Here is a 22,573-nt window from a genome sequence, read left to right as displayed (position 1 = left end):
AGTGTCGGGTACATACATCCCCCATAGACGCCAATGGCCGCACAGAGCGATACAGTGGTTGCACACGTGTCCTATCTTTCCCCGTGTTACGGGGCCGTGCACAATGCGTGGCTGTGGAGAGGGGAGGGGTCACTGGTGGGCATATGTTTGTGTGTATGTAGCCTTACACTGTGCAGGAGCCTCCCCCCTACTCCCTCAGTACTTCCCCCCTGTCTCTGCCTTCTGTAATCTTACACAAATGCTCCTGCTCAGTGTAACGGTCCATTAAGCTGCAGCATGGAGGGGCTCTGGTAACGCCTCCAAAGCCCTTCTGATTCATTAACATAATTATAATTGATGCCATGGATAACTCATATAAGAAGATCATTAGTGATGTCCCTGGTTTATCAGGATGGATTTTGTGTCACTCTTTCCAGTCTTATCCGTTGGCGGCTTCTCCCAGCAGCAGGGGGCAGCATTTTATTCCGTGCTTCCGCTCTTTACGCTTCAGGACAAGACAAACCCTGGAGCTTTTTATATTTATAGGAATTCCTCGGCTTATCTATAAAATATCGCGGATCCCCGAGCGTCGGCTCCATGTCAGGCGAGACAAGTTGTTTCCATGTAAATTGTAAGAGTTACACTTCTCCCTGGCAGAGAATTCCGGGCTCCCGGCAGCCGTCCAGAGGGAAGAGATGGAAGTCCTGGCAGAGTTACAGCGCGTCCGGGCTCCGACACCGCGATCACAACCGGATCCACTGCACGAAGAAGAGATGAGTTTTACTTCACGCAGAAAGTGGAATATTTTGTCCTTTTCCCGCTGCTGATCTCTGGTGTCGGAGGTTACTATGGTGTTGGGGTTGCTATGGTTATTCCAGACTTTGCTCCGCTTCGGGCAGCCATCGGTTTTGACCTCGCGGACGCTTAATATTTCAGCTGCTCATGTTTCTCGCCCTTAACGGAACAATAGATATAAAAGAAAAATCTTTCATAAGGAACGAGGGAATAATCCGGAGATAAATAGAAAGCGGCGGAGCAGCCGGGGCTCCATCCATAATAAGTCATCCAGACCGGGAGCCCCGGAGACTGATACTATGTATCCATCTCTCGCTATCCGCATAATGACACAATATCGTAGCTAATTCGTTATATGAGAGTTTTACTACTTAAAGGAAATCTCCCATCACAGTCCATCCGGATAAACCCGGGACATTACCCATAGATCCGGCACCGGGGACATTACTCACAGATCCAGGCACCGGGGACATTACCCATAGATCCGGCACCGGGGACATTACTCATAGATCCAGGCACCGGGGACATTACTCACAGATCCCGGGAACCGGGGACATTACCCACAGATCCCGGCACCGGGGACATTACCCACAGATCCCGGCTCCGGGGACATTACTCATAGATCCCGGCACCGGGGACATTACCCATAGATCCGGCACCCGGGACATTACTCACAGATCCCGGCTCCGGGGACATTACTCACAGATCCCGGCACCGGGGACATTACCCACAGATCCCGGCACCGGGGACATTACCCATAGATCCGGCACCGGGGACATTACCCGCAGATCCAGGCACCGAGGACATTACTCATAGATCCAGGCACCGAGGACATTACTCATAGATCCCGGCACCGGGGACATTACTCACAGATCCAGGCACCGAGGACATTACTCATAGATCCCGGCACCGGGGACATTACCCACAGATCCCGGCACCGGGGACATTACTCATAGATCCGGCACCGGGGACATTACTCATAGATCCCGGCACCGGGGACATAACTCACAGATCCCGGCACCGGGGACATTACTCATAGATCCCGGCACCGGGGACATTACTCACAGATCCCGGCACCGGGGACATTACTCACAGATCCCGGCACCGGGGACATTACTCACAGATCCCGGCACCGGGGACATTACTCACAGATCCCGGCACCGGGGACATTACCCACAGATCCCGGCACCGGGGACATTACCCATAGATCCCGGCACCGGGGACATTACCCATAGATCCGGCACCGGGGACATTACCCATAGATCCAGGCACCGAGGACATTACTCATAGATCCCGGCACCGGGGACATTACCCACAGATCCCGGCACCGGGGACATTACCCACAGATCCCGGCACCGGGGACATTACTCACAGATCCAGGCACCGGGGACATTACCCACAGATCCCGGCACCGGGGACATTCCTCATAGATCCGGCACCGGGGACATTACCCACAGATCCCGGCACCGGGGACATTACTCATAGATCCGGCACCGGGGACATTACTCATAGATCCGACACCGGGGACATTACTCACAGATCCCGGCACCGGGGACATTACCCATAGATCCGGCACCGGGGACATTACTCATAGATCCGGCACCGGGGACATTACTCATAGATCCGACACCGGGGACATTACTCATAGATCCGGCACCGGGGACATTACTCATAGATCCCGGCACCGGGGACATTACTCACAGATCCCGGCACCGGGGACATTCCTCACAGATCCGGCACCGGGGACATTACCCATAGATCCGGGCACCGGGGACATTACTCATAGATCCAGGCACCGGGGACATTACTCATAGATCCAGGCACCGGGACATTACTCACAGATCCAGGCACCGAGGACATTACTCATAGATCCAGGCACCGGGGACATTACTCATAGATCCAGGCACCGGGACATTACTCATAGATCCGGCACCGGGGACATTACTCATAGATCCAGGCACCGGGGACATTCCTCATAGATCCGGCACCGGGGACATTACTCATAGATCCCGGCACCGGGGACATTACCCACAGATCCAGGCACCGGGGGCATTCCTCATAGATCCGGCACCGGGGACATTACTCATAGATCCGGCACCCGGGACATTACTCACAGATCCCGGCACCGGGGACATTACCCACAGATCCAGGCAACGGGGACATTACCCATAGATCCAGGCACCGGGGACATTACTCACAGATCCAGGCAACGGGACTGGCATCATATTTATGTATACAGGCGGTTCCCTACTTAAGGACACCCAACTTACAGACGACCCATAGTTAAAGATGGACCCCTGTGACCTCTGGTGACCTCTCTGGATGTTACTATAGTCCCCGGCTGCAATGATCAGAAGTAAAGTTTCTGCAATGAAGCTTTATGGATAATCCTTGGTCCCAATACAGTAAAACATTTAGAAACTCCAATTGTCACTGGGGCCAAAGGGTTATTTTTGTCTGGAGCTACAATTATAAAATATACAGTTTAAACTTACATACAGTCTGTATATATAAAGAGTTAGAAGCCCGAATGCCTGGACTGAGGGTGCAGATCAGAAAGGAGACTCTCTACATAATTAGATTAGAATTTTATTTATCTATATTTAGTCTATTTATATGATTATTTAAAAATGGTTCATTAACATATTTACATGAACATTGTTTATTTGGCACTAATTCATTTCTCAACATTAAGATCTCGATGTCTAAAGGGAATAATAAAATTCTCTGCCACCACTAGAGGGAGCTCATTGTACACGGTATCAGTAATATTACAGTGATCTCCCTCTGGTGGTGGCAGAGATCCTTTTATCCTATGAGCATGAAGTGGATTTGATTGTCTGTATTATAATCCAGTTATTTGGTGATGAATTGTGCCTGAAGTGTTACTTTTTTAGTTTTATTGGAACATTAAATGCTGTGGCAGGGACTTGATTTCCGTAGGTATTAATCCCATCGCTTTGTGTACTGGAGTCTTAAATGACGCTGACAGGTGGCAGGTATCAAAAAGATAAACTGGGTCAATTATCCCATTGATTATCCGTATTTATTCCATCATAACGTGTAACAGATAACAAGTCTATAATGGCTGCGGAGAACTGGAGGGAATTCGCTAATCTACGGTAAATATTATGCCTGATTAAGGTCTGTTTGTGAATAAACCCCCCGCGCGCCGACAGATTTCCACCGGTAAACGGATAAACTCGTCTGGAATAATAATGCTCAATGTAGATGGAAAATAATGCGGAACATTCCAGTCCGTAGTGGACCGGTCTATGAGTCACAGCGAGAGCCAATTAGTCGCCACACGGTTGATGATTGTGGATGTGAGATCGCGAGATCCCGTGTAAACAGCGCAGCGTGAAGCGTATCAGGGGGAGGACTATTTTGGATGTTTTTGAAAATTAGAGGCCTCTTAGTGTTTGTATTGTCGTCTGCTACAATGTATCACGTACGTAATTGTAGACCAAGACTTATACCCCAGTGAGAACGGCGGCCCCAAGCCGGAACGTCTGCAATTACCACAGGTCGGAGATACCGAGACCTTTCTAAACAGATAATTGGAACGTTGTCTCCCGATCCTCTCGCGACGGAGGGAAAACATATGGTCCGGTGAAGGATTCTGAGAACTAATTATTACCTGCGGAAAAATGACTTGTAACACATAGAAATCAATTATCTTTGGCTTAATAATTGGCCAAAGGTTTTTCCCAGTAGGAGAAGTTTTGTGGGACTGATTATTTTATGCTTTGTAACGCAGAGGGATTGTTCCATGATGACGACGATGGCTGCAAATTGGGGGCATGAAGAGGCGTCCGATTATGATACAAGAGCAGAAATGACTTGTGTCCATGAGATGCAGATGTTAGGCTCCGATCGCACATTTGTCAGGAGCCGCCATTGGGGATTCAGATCACTACAAATAAGGAGATGCAATAGTCACACTCAAGCCAGGATGCAGAGGTCTCCCCAAAACATACAGGTACCAGGATGCAGAGGTCTCCCCAAAACATACAGGCGCCGGGATGCAGAGGTCTCCCCAAAACATACAGGCGCCAGGATGCAGAGGTCTCCCCAAAACATACAGGCGCCAGGATGCAGAGGTCTCCCCAAAACATACAGGTACCAGGATGCAGAGGTCTCCCCAAAACATACAGGCGCCGGGATGCAGAGGTCTCCCCAAAACATACAGGCGCCAGGATGCAGAGGTCTCCCCCAAAACATACAGGCACCAGGATGCAGAGGTCTCCCCAAAACATACAGGCGCCAGGATGCAGAGGTCTCCCCAAAACATACAGGCACCAGGATGCAGAGGTCTCCCCCAAAACATACAGGCGCCGGGATGCAGAGGTCTCCCCAAAACATACAGGCACCGGGATGCAGAGGTCTCCCCAAAACATACAGGCGCCAGGATGCATAGGTCTCCCCAAAACATACAGGCGCCAGGATACAGAGGTCTCCCTAAAACATACAGGCGCCGGGATGCAGAGGTCTCCCCCAAAACATACAGGCACCAGGATGCAGAGGTCTCCCCAAAGCATACAGGCACCGGGATGCAGAGGTCTCCCCAAAACATACAGGCACCAGGATGCAGAGGTCTCCCCAAAGCATACAGGCACCGGGATGCAGAGGTCTCCCCAAAACATACAGGCACCAGGATGCAGAGGTCTCCCCCAAAACATACAGGCACCAGGATGCAGAGGTCTCCCCAAAACATACAGGCACCAGGATGCAGAGGTCTCCCCAAAACAAACAGGCACCAGGATGCAGAGGTCTCCCCCAAAACAAACAGGCACCAGGATGCAGAGGTCTCCCCCAAAACATACAGGCACCAGGATGCAGAGGTCTCCCCCAAAACATACAGGCACCGGGATGCAGAGGTCTCCCCAAAACATACAGGCACCGGGATGCAGAGGTCTCCCCAAAACATACAGGCGCCAGGATGCAGAGGTCTCCCCAAAACATACAGGCACCGGGATGCAGAGGTCTCCCCAAAACATACAGGCACCGGGATGCAGAGGTCTCCCCAAAACATACAGGCACCAGGATGCAGAGGTCTCCCCCAAAACATACAGGCACCAGGATGCAGAGGTCTCCCCAAAACATACAGGCACCAGGATGCAGAGGTCTCCCCCAAAACATACAGGCACCGGGATGCAGAGGTCTCCCCAAAACATACAGGCACCGGGATGCAGAGGTCTCCCCCAAAACATACAGGCACCGGGATGCAGAGGTCTCCCCAAAACATACAGGCGCCGGGATGCAGAGGTCTCCCCAAAACATACAGGCGCCGGGATGCAGAGGTCTCCCCAAAACATACAGGCGCCGGGATGCAGAGGTCTCCCCAAAACATACAGGCACCGGGATGCAGAGGTCTCCCCCAAAACATACAGGCGCCAGGATGCAGAGGTCTCCCCAAAACATACAGGCACCAGGATGCAGAGGTCTCCCCAAAACATACAGGCACCAGGATGCAGAGGTCTCCCCAAAACATACAGGCACCGGGATGCAGAGGTCTCCCCAAAGCATACAGGCGCCGGGATGCAGAGGTCTCCCCAAAACATACAGGCACCGGGATGCAGAGGTCTCCCCAAAACATACAGGCTCCGGGATGCAGAGGTCTCCCCAAAACATACAGGCACCGGGATGCAGAGGTCTCCCCAAAACATACAGGCGCCGGGATGCAGAGGTCTCCCCAAAACATACAGGCGCCGGGATGCAGAGGTCTCCCCAAAACATACAGGCACCGGGATGCAGAGGTCTCCCCAAAACATACAGGCGCCGGGATGCAGAGGTCTCCCCAAAACATACAGGCGCCGGGATGCAGAGGTCTCCCCCAAAACATACAGGCACCGGGATGCAGAGGTCTCCCCAAAGCATACAGGCGCCGGGATGCAGAGGTCTCCCCAAAACATACTAGCACCAGGATGCAGAGGTCTCCCCAAAACATACAGGCACCGGGATGCAGAGGTCTCCCCAAAACATACAGGCGCCGGGATGCAGAGGTCTCCCCAAAACATACAGGCGCCAGGATGCAGAGGTCTCCCCAAAACATACAGGCGCCAGGATGCAGAGGTCTCCCCAAAACATACAGGCACCGGGATGCAGAGGTCTCCCCAAAACATACAGGCACCGGGATGCAGAGGTCTCCCCCAAAACATACAGGCACCGGGATGCAGAGGTCTCCCCAAAACATACAGGCGCCGGGATGCAGAGGTCTCCCCAAAACATACAGGCGCCGGGATGCAGAGGTCTCCCCAAAACATACAGGCACCGGGATGCAGAGGTCTCCCCCAAAACATACAGGCACCGGGATGCAGAGGTCTCCCCAAAGCATACAGGCGCCGGGATGCAGAGGTCTCCCCAAAACATACAGGCACCGGGATGCAGAGGTCTCCCCAAAACATACTAGCACCAGGATGCAGAGGTCTCCCCAAAACATACAGGCGCCGGGATGCAGAGGTCTCCCCAAAACATACAGGCGCCGGGATGCAGAGGTCTCCCCAAAACATACAGGCGCCAGGATGCAGAGGTCTCCCCAAAACATACAGGCGCCGGGATGCAGAGGTCTCCCCAAAACATACAGGCGCCGGGATGCAGAGGTCTCCCCAAAACATACAGGCGCCGGGATGCAGAGGTCTCCCCAAAACATACAGGCGCCGGGATGCAGAGGTCTCCCCAAAACATACAGGCGCCAGGATGCAGAGGTCTCCCCAAAGCATACAGGCACCGGGATGCAGAGGTCTCCCCAAAACATACAGGCACCAGGATGCAGAGGTCTCCCCAAAACATACAGGCACCGGGATGCAGAGGTCTCCCCAAAACATACAGGCGCCGGGATGCAGAGGTCTCCCCAAAACATACAGGCGCCAGGATGCAGAGGTCTCCCCAAAACATACAGGCGCCAGGATGCAGAGGTCTCCCCAAAGCATACAGGCACCAGGATGCAGAGGTCTCCCCAAAACATACAGGCACCGGGATGCAGAGGTCTCCCCAAAACATACAGGCACCGGGATGCAGAGGTCTCCCCAAAACATACAGGAGCCAGGATGCAGAGGTCTCCCCAAAACATACAGGCGCCAGGATGCAGAGGTCTCCCCAAACATACAGGCGCCAGGATGCACAGGTCTCCCCAAAACATACAGGCACCGGGATGCAGAGGTCTCCCCCAAAACATACAGGCACCAGGATGCAGAGGTCTCCCCCAAAACATACAGGCACCGGGATGCAGAGGTCTCCCCAAACATACAGGCGCCAGGATGCACAGGTCTCCCCAAAACATACAGGCACCGGGATGCAGAGGTCTCCCCCAAAACATACAGGCGCCAGGATGCAGAGGTCTCCCCAAAACATACAGGCACCGGGATGCAGAGGTCTCCCCAAAACATACAGGCACCGGGATGCAGAGGTCTCCCCAAAACATACAGGCACCGGGATGCAGAGGTCTCCCCAAAACATACAGGCGCCGGGATGCAGAGGTCTCCCCAAAACATACAGGCACCGGGATGCAGAGGTCTCCCCAAAACATACAGGCGCCGGGATGCAGAGGTCTCCCCAAAACATACAGGCGCCAGGATGCAGAGGTCTCCCCAAAACATACAGGCGCCAGGATGCAGAGGTCTCCCCAAAGCATACAGGCACCGGGATGCAGAGGTCTCCCCAAAACATACAGGCGCCAGGATGCAGAGGTCTCCCCAAAACATACAGGCGCCAGGATGCAGAGGTCTCCCCAAAACATACAGGCGCCGGGATGCAGAGGTCTCCCCAAAATATACAGGCACCAGGATGCAGAGGTCTCCCCAAAACATACAGGCGCCGGGATGCAGAGGTCTCCCCAAACATACAGGCACCGGGATGCAGAGGTCTCCCCAAAGCATACAGGCGCCGGGATGCAGAGGTCTCCCCAAAACATACAGGCACCAGGATGCAGAGGTCTCCCCAAAACATACAGGCACCAGGATGCAGAGGTCTCCCCAAAACATACAGGCGCCAGGATGCAGAGGTCTCCCCAAAACATACAGGCGCCAGGATTAGGACCATGAGCTTCCTCCCCGGTGGAATGAGATTTTTTGCTATTAAAATACATCAACATCAAAAACTATTTACAAGTTATGCTGTAATTTCCAAACTCTGTTGGTACCTGTCAGTTCTCTGCTGATGGACAATTCCCATAAAGGGAACCGGTCTCTTCATTTATCTATGACAAATCTCCCCCAAAGTCAGGAAAATTTGACTCTTCTCATCCCATTTTAACATGAGATGAGTCAAGTTTAGTGGTGGCATGGGAGTCGTCACTTCAGAAACCTCTATTTTGATTTTCTGTCATCTTAAATGTAAGTATTTCATCTTCCAGATCACTTCAGGCTTATCATGCTGTGAGCTACAGAACTTGGCATAGAAGTAGTTAAACATTAGGCAGGAACTGGATCTGCTGTTTGCATTTCCACCTACGTCTTCAGCTTTCTGTATCTCTGGTTCTGTAGCTCACAAAGCCGTAAGCCTGGTGTGATTTGAAAGATGAGATTTAATATGACACCAGCAGAATGTTTCTAGGTGCTACAGAAGACAGAGGCTCCTGAAGTGACACTCCCCCTGCAGCCACTAAACTTGACTCATCTTGTATTAAAATTTGTGTCATATTTGCCTGACTTTGGGGGAGGATTTTTATAGGTAAATGGGTGAGATGTCACATAGAATAAGGAATTCTAGAAAAGAAGTTTATCCCTTACCTGAGGGGGGTAGTAGTTTAGTCAGGTAAAATCTGATGACCGGCTCTCTTTAAGCTTAACCAAAACCCTATAAGGCAACTTCCCTTGGATAATGTCCACGAGACCTGAAGCTCCTGTGGTTCTTGTAAACTGAACTTTTCTAACTTTGATTTAGGTTTGCACCTGGTCCTGTGACATATCACACAGCGGCTGCCAACGTAAGATACCACATTGGGTTATGACTGAGTGCCCAGAAGATTGTCAGCCTCCACCAATGGAATCCCAGGGTTTGGCCAACTCTTCTGTTATGTGTTCGGGTGACCTAGAGGAGGTAATAACCGGTGTAGGACAGATTTTATCGTGTGCACAAGATGAAGAGAAACTTCTTGAGAATTTCCCAAAAGTGGCTGAGACCTTAAATGATTTCATCCTCGGAGGATTGTAGCCAAGTTTTGTTACATTGTCATTGATTTAGAATGTTTCACTTCCTAACGGGGCGGATATTTCTCTCCTCTGAAGTTACGGGGAAAAGATTTCTTCTTGTTCGGAGAAGAACTTACTAAAGAATCATAAAGGTCATCGCTCTCATGGACACAAGAAATTCACCTGTATATTCCGAGATCTAAACCCAATCGTAGTGAATGGCCCCCAAGACAAGTAAATATTGCTATCTGCTTCATCCTATTGTTCTGTAATGCGGTGATTATACGTTTCCATATATGAAGATATAAATCCGAGCAAATCCCAGTGCGAGATCCTAAACTGATATCAAGTAAAATGTCGCAGTTTCTCCCATACAAAGGTTTTTAATGTTACTTTTTATAATATAAAATAGGAAATAAAATCGTTTTTAAGCATCTTGATGGCAATAAAAGATAATTATGTTCACAGATTGCTGCAAATCCAAGTCTTACACCAAATCACCAGGGGACCAATTACAATGACTGAAATATTTAAAAAACTCAGCCGAGGGAATTGTATCATAAAGTCGTAGAATCTGCCGCCTCCAAAAAGCAATCGTTCCGCTGGAAGTAAAAGGAAATCAATGCAACGGATGGAAAAGGTTCTCCAGGTTCCAGGGGTTCAGTCTTTTCTCATCGCTGTGGACCAATAAAATAGATAACACTTATGTCACAGGAATATTATCAGTATCATATAAAGGTCCTCACCAGGGCCGCTGCCAGCAATGGGAGTACCGGGGCAGGTGCCGGGGCCCAGAGCTGCTGGGGGGCACATAAGGCTGCATATAAGGAATCCATGGAAGTTAGGGGGGCTGTATCTAATGATTCCATAAGGTGTGGCGGGGGCTTATATAAAATAACCATGAGGGGGCTACTTGGTATAAACAAGGGAACAGGAGACTATTCTAGTTTATTGACTTATTAATGCTGCCATGTGAGTTCACTGCAAAGGGGCCACTGAGGCTCTGTCACCCAGGGGCCTACTGAGGGTCTGTCACCCAGGGGCCTACTGAGGGTCTGTCTCCCAGGGGCCTACTGAGGGTCTGTCACCCAGGGGCCTACTGAGGGTCTGTCACCCAGGGGCCTACTGAGGGTCTGTCACCCAGGGGCCTACTGAGGGTCTGTCACCCAGGGGCCTACTGAGGGTCTGTCACCCAGGGGCCCTCTGATACCCGGAGCCGAACCTGGTCTTGACTAATGGATACAGTTACTGGATAGTATCTGTAACAGGGTCCGTATAACATGTACAATATAGTGTCTCACTTTGGAGAGTCATGTATTTTTAGGCTCTCAGTCCCAGGGGGCCCATAAAGTCCAAACTATAATTTTAGAACGTTGATCCAGAGAAAAGCAAAAACTTATGAGGTTAATATCAAGTGGCCGGTAGTGGAGATACCTTTCCTTCGCCCCTCCAATCTGTCAGATGGGACAATCGTTATCACACAGGTGAAGAGGAGCCCCCGAGGGCCTAGGTGTAAAATTATAATGTACTGTTCATTCAGGTGGAGTCTAATTTTGCCTCGTAAATGTCTTCTTTCCAAACTGAACAACCCCAAGTTTGACAACTCTTCCTTGTTCTCTCATCCACCATTTCCCTAAATTACCTTGGTTGTCATTTTCTGCATCTGCCCTTGTTAGTCCATGTACTTCTTTACACCGGTGGCCCAAGTTGTTCTCTCTCTCGTAAGATTGTGAAAAGTTTTATCCATAAATACCAAGAGAAACGGGACCTGAACCTTAGGCTGGGCATCCTCCGTTTGGCAGCACCGACTAATCCGGACATGTTGCTTGACATGCTACACCGCAGCCAATCGGATAATATTATGCCACTACCATGTGATTGGGTGTGTCCTCCTGGCCAATCACAGCCCTGCCTAGTTGCTAGGGGCATAAAGCTGTCTGATTGGCTGAACCTAAACATTGGGTCTGCTCATTTTCTAGTGGTCAGTTTCCTCTGTGCCTAAAGTTCAGGTCCATTCATCTCCGTTTACCTCGATAAGCTGCTTCTCTATTTACTACTACCGGCCGCTTAGAGTTCACGGGGCTCCCAGGGTTGTCACATTTTGTTATAGTATTTGTTGATACAGTATTTTAAGGTTTGACATTTGTTTCCTCTGATTCTAGGAATGACCTGCCAAGCAAGGACGTCGTACACGGAGGATGAGGTTTTATGGGGCCATCGCTTCTTCCCGGTGATATCGCTAGAGGAAGGCTTCTTCAAAGTAGACTACTCCCAGTTCCACGCAACGTTTGAAGTTCCCACTGCACCTTATAGTGTGAAGGAACAGGAGGAGATGCTCCTGATATCTTCACCAATTATAGCACCAGCGGTCAGCAACAGCAAAGATAAAAACAGTTCTGTAGACACTCTGGATAGTCTGGATGACATTAGCACAAAAATGCCTCCAAAACTCCAGAAAATGACTGGCCGAGAGGACCTGCCCAGGAAACTGCTCCGGATGAGCTCCACCACCTCGGAGAAAGCCTACAGCATGGGGGACCTGCCGATGAAACTGCAACGAATAAGCTCAGTCCCAGGGAACTCCGAAGAAAAACTGGTCATTAAGACAACAAAGATGATATCGGATCCGATGAGCCAATCAGTAGCAGATTTACCGCCAAAGCTCCAAAGATTGTCCGGGGGCGGCAGGATGGATGGGAATCTGCCGCCAAAACTAAGGAAAATGAATTCTGATCGATTTACATAGCAGAAACTTTTTAGGCATGAATTACATATGGGCTGAAATAAATCCCTGTAATGGAGAAGGATCCAAACCCTCGCGTCTGGAGATCCGGATGCCTGGAGGGGCTTGGCGGGAGCGGTCATGGGGTCAGGACTGTGTTGTGTGTATATATAGCGCTTTCATAAGGGACCTGATATGTTTTTACGGTCTTTCTAGAACTGAAGTAATACTGGCATGTAGTATCACATCGAGCATGCAATAATAGTCTGCAGATTTTGCATATAGTTTTATGGCATGAAACTTACTTTATATTGTATAATCTAAGAAAAAAAATATTCTATAGTAAAAAAAAAGGAAAAGGGGCGTTATCCTCCCCGGATATTTTTTAAAACTAGCAAATCATAAGAAAGGGCAAAGTTTTATTTCTGATGATCTATTATTTGGATATAGATTGTAAATATTTGTCCATCTCCGTCCAATCATGAAACAGAAATTCTAATTATTCTGTGATACAATATTTATTATTATTATTAACCTCTTATATGATTCCTAAGCTAAAGTGCCTATAATAACAGCCCCTCCGGAAAATCCACTGGAAAAACATGAATAGAAAACTTTGTGTCTTTCTGTGTTATTTTTGGGCTGCACTTTGTGTCATTTTCTCTTCTCCTCCTATGAGCAGCAGGTTCTCAGCCTCCCCTATAGATACTATACATTGGTAATCAGAGACACTCCCCTAAGCTTAGGGGTGGACCCAGGGGTGTGACTAGGAGTGGCAAAGCCCCATAGCAGACTTCTGAATGGGGCCCCCTCCCAGTAAGAAAAATAGACATATTGTTCAGATTATGTAACTGTGTTACAATCACACACATTTATATGACGCATAAACATACATACAGTATATACACATCATTTATACATGCAACATATACACACATACAACATATACACACATACATTTAGTACCATATACACATGCATATAGTACATATACACACATACATATAGTACCATATACACACATACATATAGTACCATATACACACATACATATAGTACCATATACACACATACATATAGTACCATATACACATGCATATAGTACCATATACACATGCATATAGTACCATATACACACATACATATAGTACCATATACACACATGCATATAGTACCATATACACACATACATATAGTACCATGTACACACATACATATAGTACCATATACACACATACATATAGTACCATATACACACATGCATATGGTACCATATACACATGCATATAGTACCATATACACATGCATATAGTACCATGTACACACATACATATAGTACCATATACACACATACATATAGTACCATATACACACATGCATATGGTACCATATACACATGCATATAGTACCATATACAAATGCATATAGTACCATATACACACATACATATAGTACCATATACACACATACATATAGTACCATATACACACATACATATAGTACCATATACACACATACATATAGTACCATATACACACATACATATAGTACCATATACACACACATACATATAGTACCATATACACACATACATATAGTACCATATACACATGCATATAGTACCATGTACACACATACATATAGTACCATATACACACATACATTTAGTACCATATACACACATACATATAGTACCATATACACACATACATATAGTACCATATACACACATACATTTAGTACCATATACACACATGCATTTGGTACCATATACACACATGCATTTGGTACCATATACACACACATACATATGGTACCATATACACACACATACATATGGTACCATATACACACATGCATATGGTACCATATACACACATACATTTGGTACCATATACACACATGCAGCATATACACATTACATACACACACATATAGATCATATATACACCCAATACTTGAGATGCTGGGGCCCCCTGACACTGTGGGCCCCACAGCAGCTGCTATGGCTGCTACCCCTGTAGTTACTCTCCTGGATGGACCAATCAGGAGCTGGGAGGAGTGTCCCGGGTTATAAAAATAAAATGAGCACAGAGAAAAGTAGAAAACTAAGAATCAGGGAAATTACATCCAAACCTGCATCAGTTCTTCATGTATTGTGAGGGTTTGTTTTATTCTTAGCTGTAGGATCATGTGTGATCGCTGATGGGGAACCCAAATGTGTCCGCTCAGCACTATTAAAGGGGTGTCCACTCTCAGCAAACAATTGATATGTTATCCCATTTTCAAAATATACTCCGTATCAGTTCCTCCACTTTTATAGATCTCTGCTTGCTGTCATTCGATAGGAAGCTTCATTGTTTACTTCCAGCGGATAGAAAATCTGTCTCTGGTCATGTGATGTCACACAGGTGCACGGCTCGTTAGTATCACAGAAAGTGACCACAGCTGTGTGATATAATGAGCCGCACACCTGTGTGATATAATGAGCCGCACACCTGTGTGATATAATGAGCCGTGCACCTGTGTGATATAATGAGCCGTGCACCTGTGTGATATAATGAGCCGTACACCTGTGTAATATAACGAGCCATGCACCTGTGTGATATAATGAGCTGTGTGATATATAACGAGCTCCTGTGTGATATATAATGAGCCGTGCACCTGTGTGATATAACGAGCCGTGTGCCTGTATGATATGAGCCGTGTGATATATAATGAGCCATGCACCTGTGTGATATATAACGAGCCGTGCACCTGTGTGATGTAACGAGCCGTGCACCTGTGTGATATATAATGAGCCATGCTCCTGTGTGATATAACGAGCCGTGCACCTGTGTGATATATAACGAGCCGCCCACCTGTGTGATATATAATGAGCCGTGCTCCTGTGTGATATAACGAGCCATGCTCCTGTGTGAGATATAACGAGCCGTGCACCTGTGTGATATATAACGAGCCGTGTACCTGTGTGATGTATAACGAGCCGTGCACCTGTGTGATATAATGAGCCGTGCACCTGTGTGATATATAACGAGCCGTGCACCTGTGTAATATAACGAGCCGTGCACCTGTGTGATGTAACGAGTCGTGCACCTGTGTGATATAACGAGCTGTGCACCTGTGTGATATATAACGAGCCGTGCACCTGTGTGATATATAACGAGCCGTGCACCTGTGTGATATATAATGAGCCGTGCACCTGTGTGATATATAACGAGCCCTGCTCCTGTGTGATATAACGAGCCATGCACCTGTGTGATATATAACGAGCCGCCCACCTGTGTGATATATAATGAGCCGTGCTCCTGTGTGATATAACGAGCCGTGCACCCGTGTGATATATAACGAGCCGTGCACCTGTGTGATGTAACGAGCCGTGCACCTGTGATATAACGAGCTGTGCACCTGTGTGATATATAACGAGCCGTGCACCTGTGTGATATAACGAGCCGTGCACCTGTGTGATATATAACGAGCCGTGCACCTCTGTGATGTAACGAGCCGTGCACCTGTGTGATATATAACGAGCCCTGCACCTGTGTGATATAATGAGCTGTGCACCTGTGTGATATATAACGAGCCGTGCACCTGTGTGATATATAACGAGCCGTGCACCTGTGTGATATATAACGAGCCGTGCACCTGTGTGATATATAACGAGCCGTGCACCTGTGTGATATATAACGAGCCGTGCACCTGTGTGATATATAACGAGCCGTGCACCTGTGTGATGTAACGAGCCGTGCACCTGTGTGACCATGGACAGATTCTATCCACTGGAAGTAACATAGAAGCTTCCTATAGCTCGACAGCAAGCAGAGATCCAGAAAACTGAGGAATTGATACAGAAAATATATTGGAAATTTATATAACTTTTACTTACACAAACAATATCAATTATCTGATGAAAGTGGACGATCCCTCTAATGACCTTTTCTTAGGATGTATGATGAGCTCCGTATTACTAGACCTCAGACGTCACATCCACTGGTCACAAGTGTTTGACGCCATTGAAATAATCTCAACTGAGTTGCAATTCTAAACTCAGCCACAATACAATGTCCAGCGCTGTGACAGGTGAGCGGGGAATCAGAGGTGGTCCCGGGGCTGGGACCCTTGGCAATCAGATATTGCACAACTAAACTAATAATAGAATTGGGGAAAGTTCCATGACCCCCCTCAAAGGCCTAAATCAGATTCAATGTAGGAATGGAGAGCTACAATAGAATCCAATGAAATCCATGGAATTCTCATTATGGCTCGGAACAACTTGTAGAGTTTACAAAGTTCTAAGGCCGAGAGCTGACGATAAACACACAACAAAATATGTCCTCTAACCCTAACCCTGATCATCCAAAAATAGACAAAATTATACTAAAAACCCAAACAAAAAACTCAAAAGTTTAAAGATTTAATTGAAAATTCAAGATAATAAGACAAACGACTTTTATTATTAAAATGGACATTTCAGGCCAAGACCTAAAAATATCTGATTAATTAGAATTTCTGTTTTTAATAACTTTCACTGGTCATTTCATTTTTTCCCGAATTCCATAGATTTTGGTTAAATTTTTCACCCTTCAAAACTACAATAATCATTATCATTTAATGTATACAAATTGTAATAGGATAAATGTTGCATAATCATCTGATAAATTATAACGATGATGGGAAGAAAAGTTTTTAGCTATTTTTGTTTTTTACATTTTTTTCAAATTCTATGTTCTATATAGAGAGACAATATTTAGAGATATAGAACGAGATACATTTTAACTCTGCCCTTAAAATTCAAAAAGCCATAGCAACATTTTACTTATGAATTATTGCATTTTATTGATTACATTTTGATCATTATTAATATTTTTTTAATTTGGATTTTTTTTTTTTCATGTTTTTAAGTAGGTTTCCAGATTTATTATAAGATTTGAGATCTAACGAGCTTGTATTAAAGTTATAACTAAACATTGCTAATCTTAGGTATAAGTGATTATATCTATCCGGACGTTACGATATTATGCAGTTTTCTATACTTGGATTTATTGATACTATTGTGCTACGAGCTTTTGTACTGTAAAGTTTGAACAGAAATCGTTGTATCATTGAAAGTGATGATGATACATTTTATAAAAATTAATTTTTAGTCAATAGAATGCAAAAATTACAAAAGAATTAAAAAAAAATATGTCCAGCCTAAAATAATCTACATAAATACTTTTATTTAAAAAAAAAAACTGGAACAAGCTTTAAAAAACCTTTAGATTTTTTGAGTATTTTTTTTTTTTTCTCGGATAGATACTGTGGGGGAGACTTATCAATCCGTTTACAGTGAAATCTGTCAAAAATGAATTGTCTGGGCCACATTTCTCGAGGGTTTTAGACCGTTTCCAGGTACTTTTACGACTTGTAGGACAAAGGGGGCGTAACCTTTGAAAAGGGGGTGGGATTTTGTGCCGCAAAGTCTGTGCTTCAAAAATATTGCTAATGCATCAAAATATTTGCACCGCTTTCTGGCATGAATTGAGCCAACTAATAGGAGGGGCAATAGTGCAATAGTGATAAGATGGCGCTAATCTCGGGTGTCACCTCTATCATTGCCGGATTTATTTGCTCTGGGATTGTCGCTCCCCAATAACATCACAGGGAGTGGGGGTTCTCAGGACAATGGTTATGGTTGTAACCTGGGGGTGGTGGATGGGGGGAGCATTAGGGTTCAGTATCCAAACCCAAACCAAACTTTCAGATTCGGGTTTGGCGCCTGAACCTCAATGGGTCTGCTCAACCCTACTAGACCGTCTTACACTACACCAAATGTATCATCCGGCATCAGACACGTAGATAAACCCGGTGCAGCGTAATCTAACTCTGTACTTGTCTTTCGACACTTTTCGATAAATCTGCCTCCATGTATTTGTTCCTTCTTATGGTGTGGTGCTGGTTTTTAGGGGTGACAAGGCGTCTGTGAGGGTCGTGTATTATGCCCATTGTACAGGAAGCAAAGCACCGATGGAGGTGGAGGTTTACCCCTTACCTTGCCGCACTCCAAAGAAAGGGGGAGAGAAAAAATAAAATAAGGGGGAGTGAAATAAAAATCTTTCTATTCATATGTAAATCTTGTTACAATGGACTCCAGTCTCCGGTGTAGCCAATTGTTGCGAGGTGCATAACTTATGAGAAGACCTGGTCTTCATTCCTGCCCCCCCCCCCCCATGAGAAGAATAGACCTTCCTTTTACACACCGGTCACACGAGTTTTCTTCAATATGTTGCCCACTACATGAAGAAAATCTAAAACTCCCTAAAGCTGCCGGTTCTTCCTTTATCATAGATTTACAACATCCACATAGGACAGAAAATAATTACCCACAGACAGGAGCTGCCTTCCGGTGTTTCTGCGCTCTGATACATCGTGAGTAGAGATCAGTGGATCCAATGGTCGGGTTCAGGTTCAACCCCCTGACCCGATACAAAATATACCCCCCCTAGCACCTATCCATGGCTATGATTGGCCCAGAGATGTCGTGATCAGTGCCAGCACAGTGCCGGGTGTTACTGGTCGGGGAGGATTCAGCCGAACCTGAACTCTACACTTCTCTCCTTCGAGAACTAAATATGGGACACGTTCACGTCCAGCGAGTCTGATAAAGCTCGGATATTCCCTCCGTACACATTAGAGGGTTTTCCCGTCTCCCCAAAGTTTTGGATTTCTGTTACTTATTAGATTTTTTTGCACAGAATATAATTAAATGAGGTTTTTACAAGGGACTAAAATCTCTGGATCTTTGGTCAAAGAGGAAACAGGAACTCAGGAAGACAGAGAAACGTATCTGATGGCGCATTCATCCGCGTTCTGCACAGAAACTCTCACGTAGACGCATCTCATTAATTTATAACATAGTTTTGTCACATGAGCACCGAGAATTCTGGGTGGAATTGATTTCTAACCAGTTTTTTTGTTTAATGGTGGAAATTTTCTTAAGAGGGACCTATCACAAAGAGAATTTGGCAAATCTGCAGATAACATCTAAAAATTATATATATCTCTGTGTATGGAAATACTTGTGTGGTCACAACTAAAGGAGCAATGAGAAATAACCTTCTTTTTATGTGTATGCAAATCAGGGCAGGGGCGGATCCAGTTTACTGTTTTGTTCATAGGCAAAAATACTCGGACTTTTCTCTGATTATCCCTCCTCTAGTCCTCGTACACATGACTGTGTGCAGAGAGCGTGCACTAGACGCCCCAAGAGGGCCCCATAGCCTTCTATTAGACAGTTCCCGGTGCTGTGTGTGCACTGTGCGCTTGACTGCCAATAGTCTCTATCACTTGATATGTGCGAAGTGAGCGGCACTTACCTTTCCCATGTCAACCGGGATACAAATAACAATACACGACCCACTCCTTGTGGCTTGTAGACACACACATTTATGTACACTGGGCCATAGCCATGAATCCCATTGGCCGGCTGTAGGTGGATCCCATGTTGCCCTTTCTGATACAAAGGTATTTTCCTACACAGAAATCTATTTGGTTTAGGAGGTAATTTGGACCTCACAGGCTTCCTTTAAAGGGAGTCTACCATCTGGAATTTACTTTTTTAGTTATGTCCAGAGGCGGAGCCCAGATTGCTGCCTCATCCGTGTAAATGTTTCATTATTTCTTGTACAGATCCTTAACAACCTATAAGGACAGATTTATAAGAAATAGTAAAACAGGGAGGAGCCAACAACCGGGAATCTACCTCTGCATCTACTAAAAAAAGAAACACTTGAAAAGTCTCAAAAAGAAGCACAAGAAACTAGACAAAGTGGTGATAACCTCCCCCCAAGTCTCCGAGATCCTAGTCATGGCACAGCGTGTTACTGTTACCCCGGGGGCTCCTTTAACCCTGGTTATTATTTTGGTAATATATGAAGACCATTTAAAACCATCTAAGATCTGGGTCAGGGTCGTCCAAACTCCTGGTCACAAACCTGATACATTGGTTCATGTTGAACAGGGTAAGAATTTGTTTGCTTAGCTTTAGTGTTCCGATGATATTTCCTCCATTTTGAACCTTCCATTGATCCTCGGAGGGTAGAACAGATGATTTACAACTTATACTTGAAAATATGTTACATAACAGCCAATAATCGATGAGGACTCAGAACCTTGGTGTGGTTTTTGGTTGGTAAATGATTGGAAATTAGTTTGACTTTAAAGGGAATGTCCATCTACAGTGAAGAGTTTCCTCTACATTCAGTAGCCGGTCGTTTAAAGGGTATGTCCATATGGCTGAATCAGCATGAAGGTCATTCACTGTCTGGATTTCACACTGAATATCGGGCATTTTGCTTCTTTTTATCCCACTGCTAGAGATGAGACATATTGTACGGGGTAACTATGGGAGGCAACTTGCTGGATCGCCCACACGGCCACCAATCTGGCAAATTCACATGCTACTAGCCTTGGCTGTGATTGGCCGCTTAGCTCTATTGTCAATTGTAAGGGAATTTGGGCACAGATTTTCCATCGTATGCATTGACCCTTAAACAAGGTCTTCATGTGGTTCTTAGATGTTATAAAACTACAACTCTCAGTATCTCAGCATGTGCTGCCTCCTGCCAGATGCCACGTATAAAGTACAAGTTATACCTTCCCCTATTGTATCATTTGGAACATTTGGGAAATCTTATTGATTCTTTCCAAGGTTCACAAATTAATCAAAGAAACTAAAAAAAAGTTGTACGATTTTTTTCCTCCAAAACATCTCATGTCTGCGGTGATGTTTGGTATCGGTTTCAGATTCTAAAAATAAAAATTGACACTGTTTTTCTACTAAAGTAACACCCCCCCCCCCAGACCTCTGACCTTGGAATTATATCCTGCTTACTCCGCCTTCCCCTTAGTCCTGCCCCCGAGTATCGATTGTAACTATTGTACTTCCTGGACAAGTCACTGCTGAGGGTTGGAGAATTGAAACATTTCGGAACCCGCTTCCTGTAGTCAGACATTCCCTTTCGAAAATTTCTCAGTGATCTGAATTAAGTTTGTTTCTTGAAAGAAAAAAAGCACAAAAAAAAATGTTGCCGTTTTACCAAGTAACAAGTTTCCTTCTATCTCTCGCTGTAGATGTGGCTCCTGCACTATAATCAATGAGCGTATATATGATACATTTAATTGTAGCTCTTAGCGTCTGCATGGAGATATTCTACTGCGTGAAGCTCTATAAAAACAAATATTTTCTTTTGTCACTTTTTGTTTTTTCATGATTTTTGGGTTTTTCACTTAGGACTTTACATTTTTGCCTATATCCAAATTAACCTTTTTATACTGTATTTTTTTTAACACTTCATAATAATAATAATAGGTTGTAAATGGAGAATACCATCAATTTGGATGGCACAAATAGCCATAATTATTGTGGAATGTAATTTCAGATATTAACTAATGACACCTGATGTACAGTGTGCAGTGCATAATAATTTATCTCAATAAAGGTTTTTTTTTAAACTTTCTATTTTTGCACTTGTTTATTTCATATGGAGATTTATTTGCTGTTATTTTTGCTCTTATAATATTTATCATTTATTTAACTAATTTTCTCGAGGTTCTGTGGACGCAGCAAATTTTGACATGGATTTTCTTTTGAAGGCCAAAAAATTCCTGCTGTGAAGGCCGAAAACTCATCAAATTCTGCAGTGTGAATATAATGGGGCAGACAGGGAACACAGAGACGGACCCAGACTGCGAGCCCTAAACCTGAACCGCTAGACTTCCCTACCTACTTACTCATTACCACCCCAGGCAGCAGCCAGTAACTGGGCGACAAGGACAAGAGTACTTAGATTCTCACAACCTCTGTCCCTGCCTACTTTCCGGCCTTGCGATAAACTGCTGGTGACATCTGGGTGGTGGTCCCTATCCTGGATAAGTGCACAGTACAGTACCGGATACAGTCACTATA

At 45.8% G+C, this 22,573-nt stretch overlaps 1 protein-coding gene across 1 annotated transcript in view; it reads left to right on the top strand.

Annotated features, from left to right (window-relative positions):
- KCNJ3 (potassium inwardly rectifying channel subfamily J member 3) overlaps window positions 1–22,124 on the top strand; it is a 212,979-nt gene extending 190,855 nt beyond the window's left edge. The window contains exon 3 of the mRNA XM_072122487.1: window positions 12,068–22,124. Coding sequence (XP_071978588.1) covers window positions 12,068–12,651 — 584 coding nt within the window. The 3' untranslated portion in view covers window positions 12,652–22,124. The remainder of the gene's footprint in view (window positions 1–12,067) is intronic.
- Window positions 22,125–22,573: the final 449 nt, after the last annotated feature.

This window comes from Engystomops pustulosus, chromosome 8 (assembly GCF_040894005.1).
Source record: "Engystomops pustulosus chromosome 8, aEngPut4.maternal, whole genome shotgun sequence".
NCBI lineage: Eukaryota > Metazoa > Chordata > Amphibia > Anura > Leptodactylidae > Engystomops > Engystomops pustulosus.
Note: the sequence above shows the minus strand (reverse complement) of the source record. Positions and strands in the feature narration are given on the sequence as shown.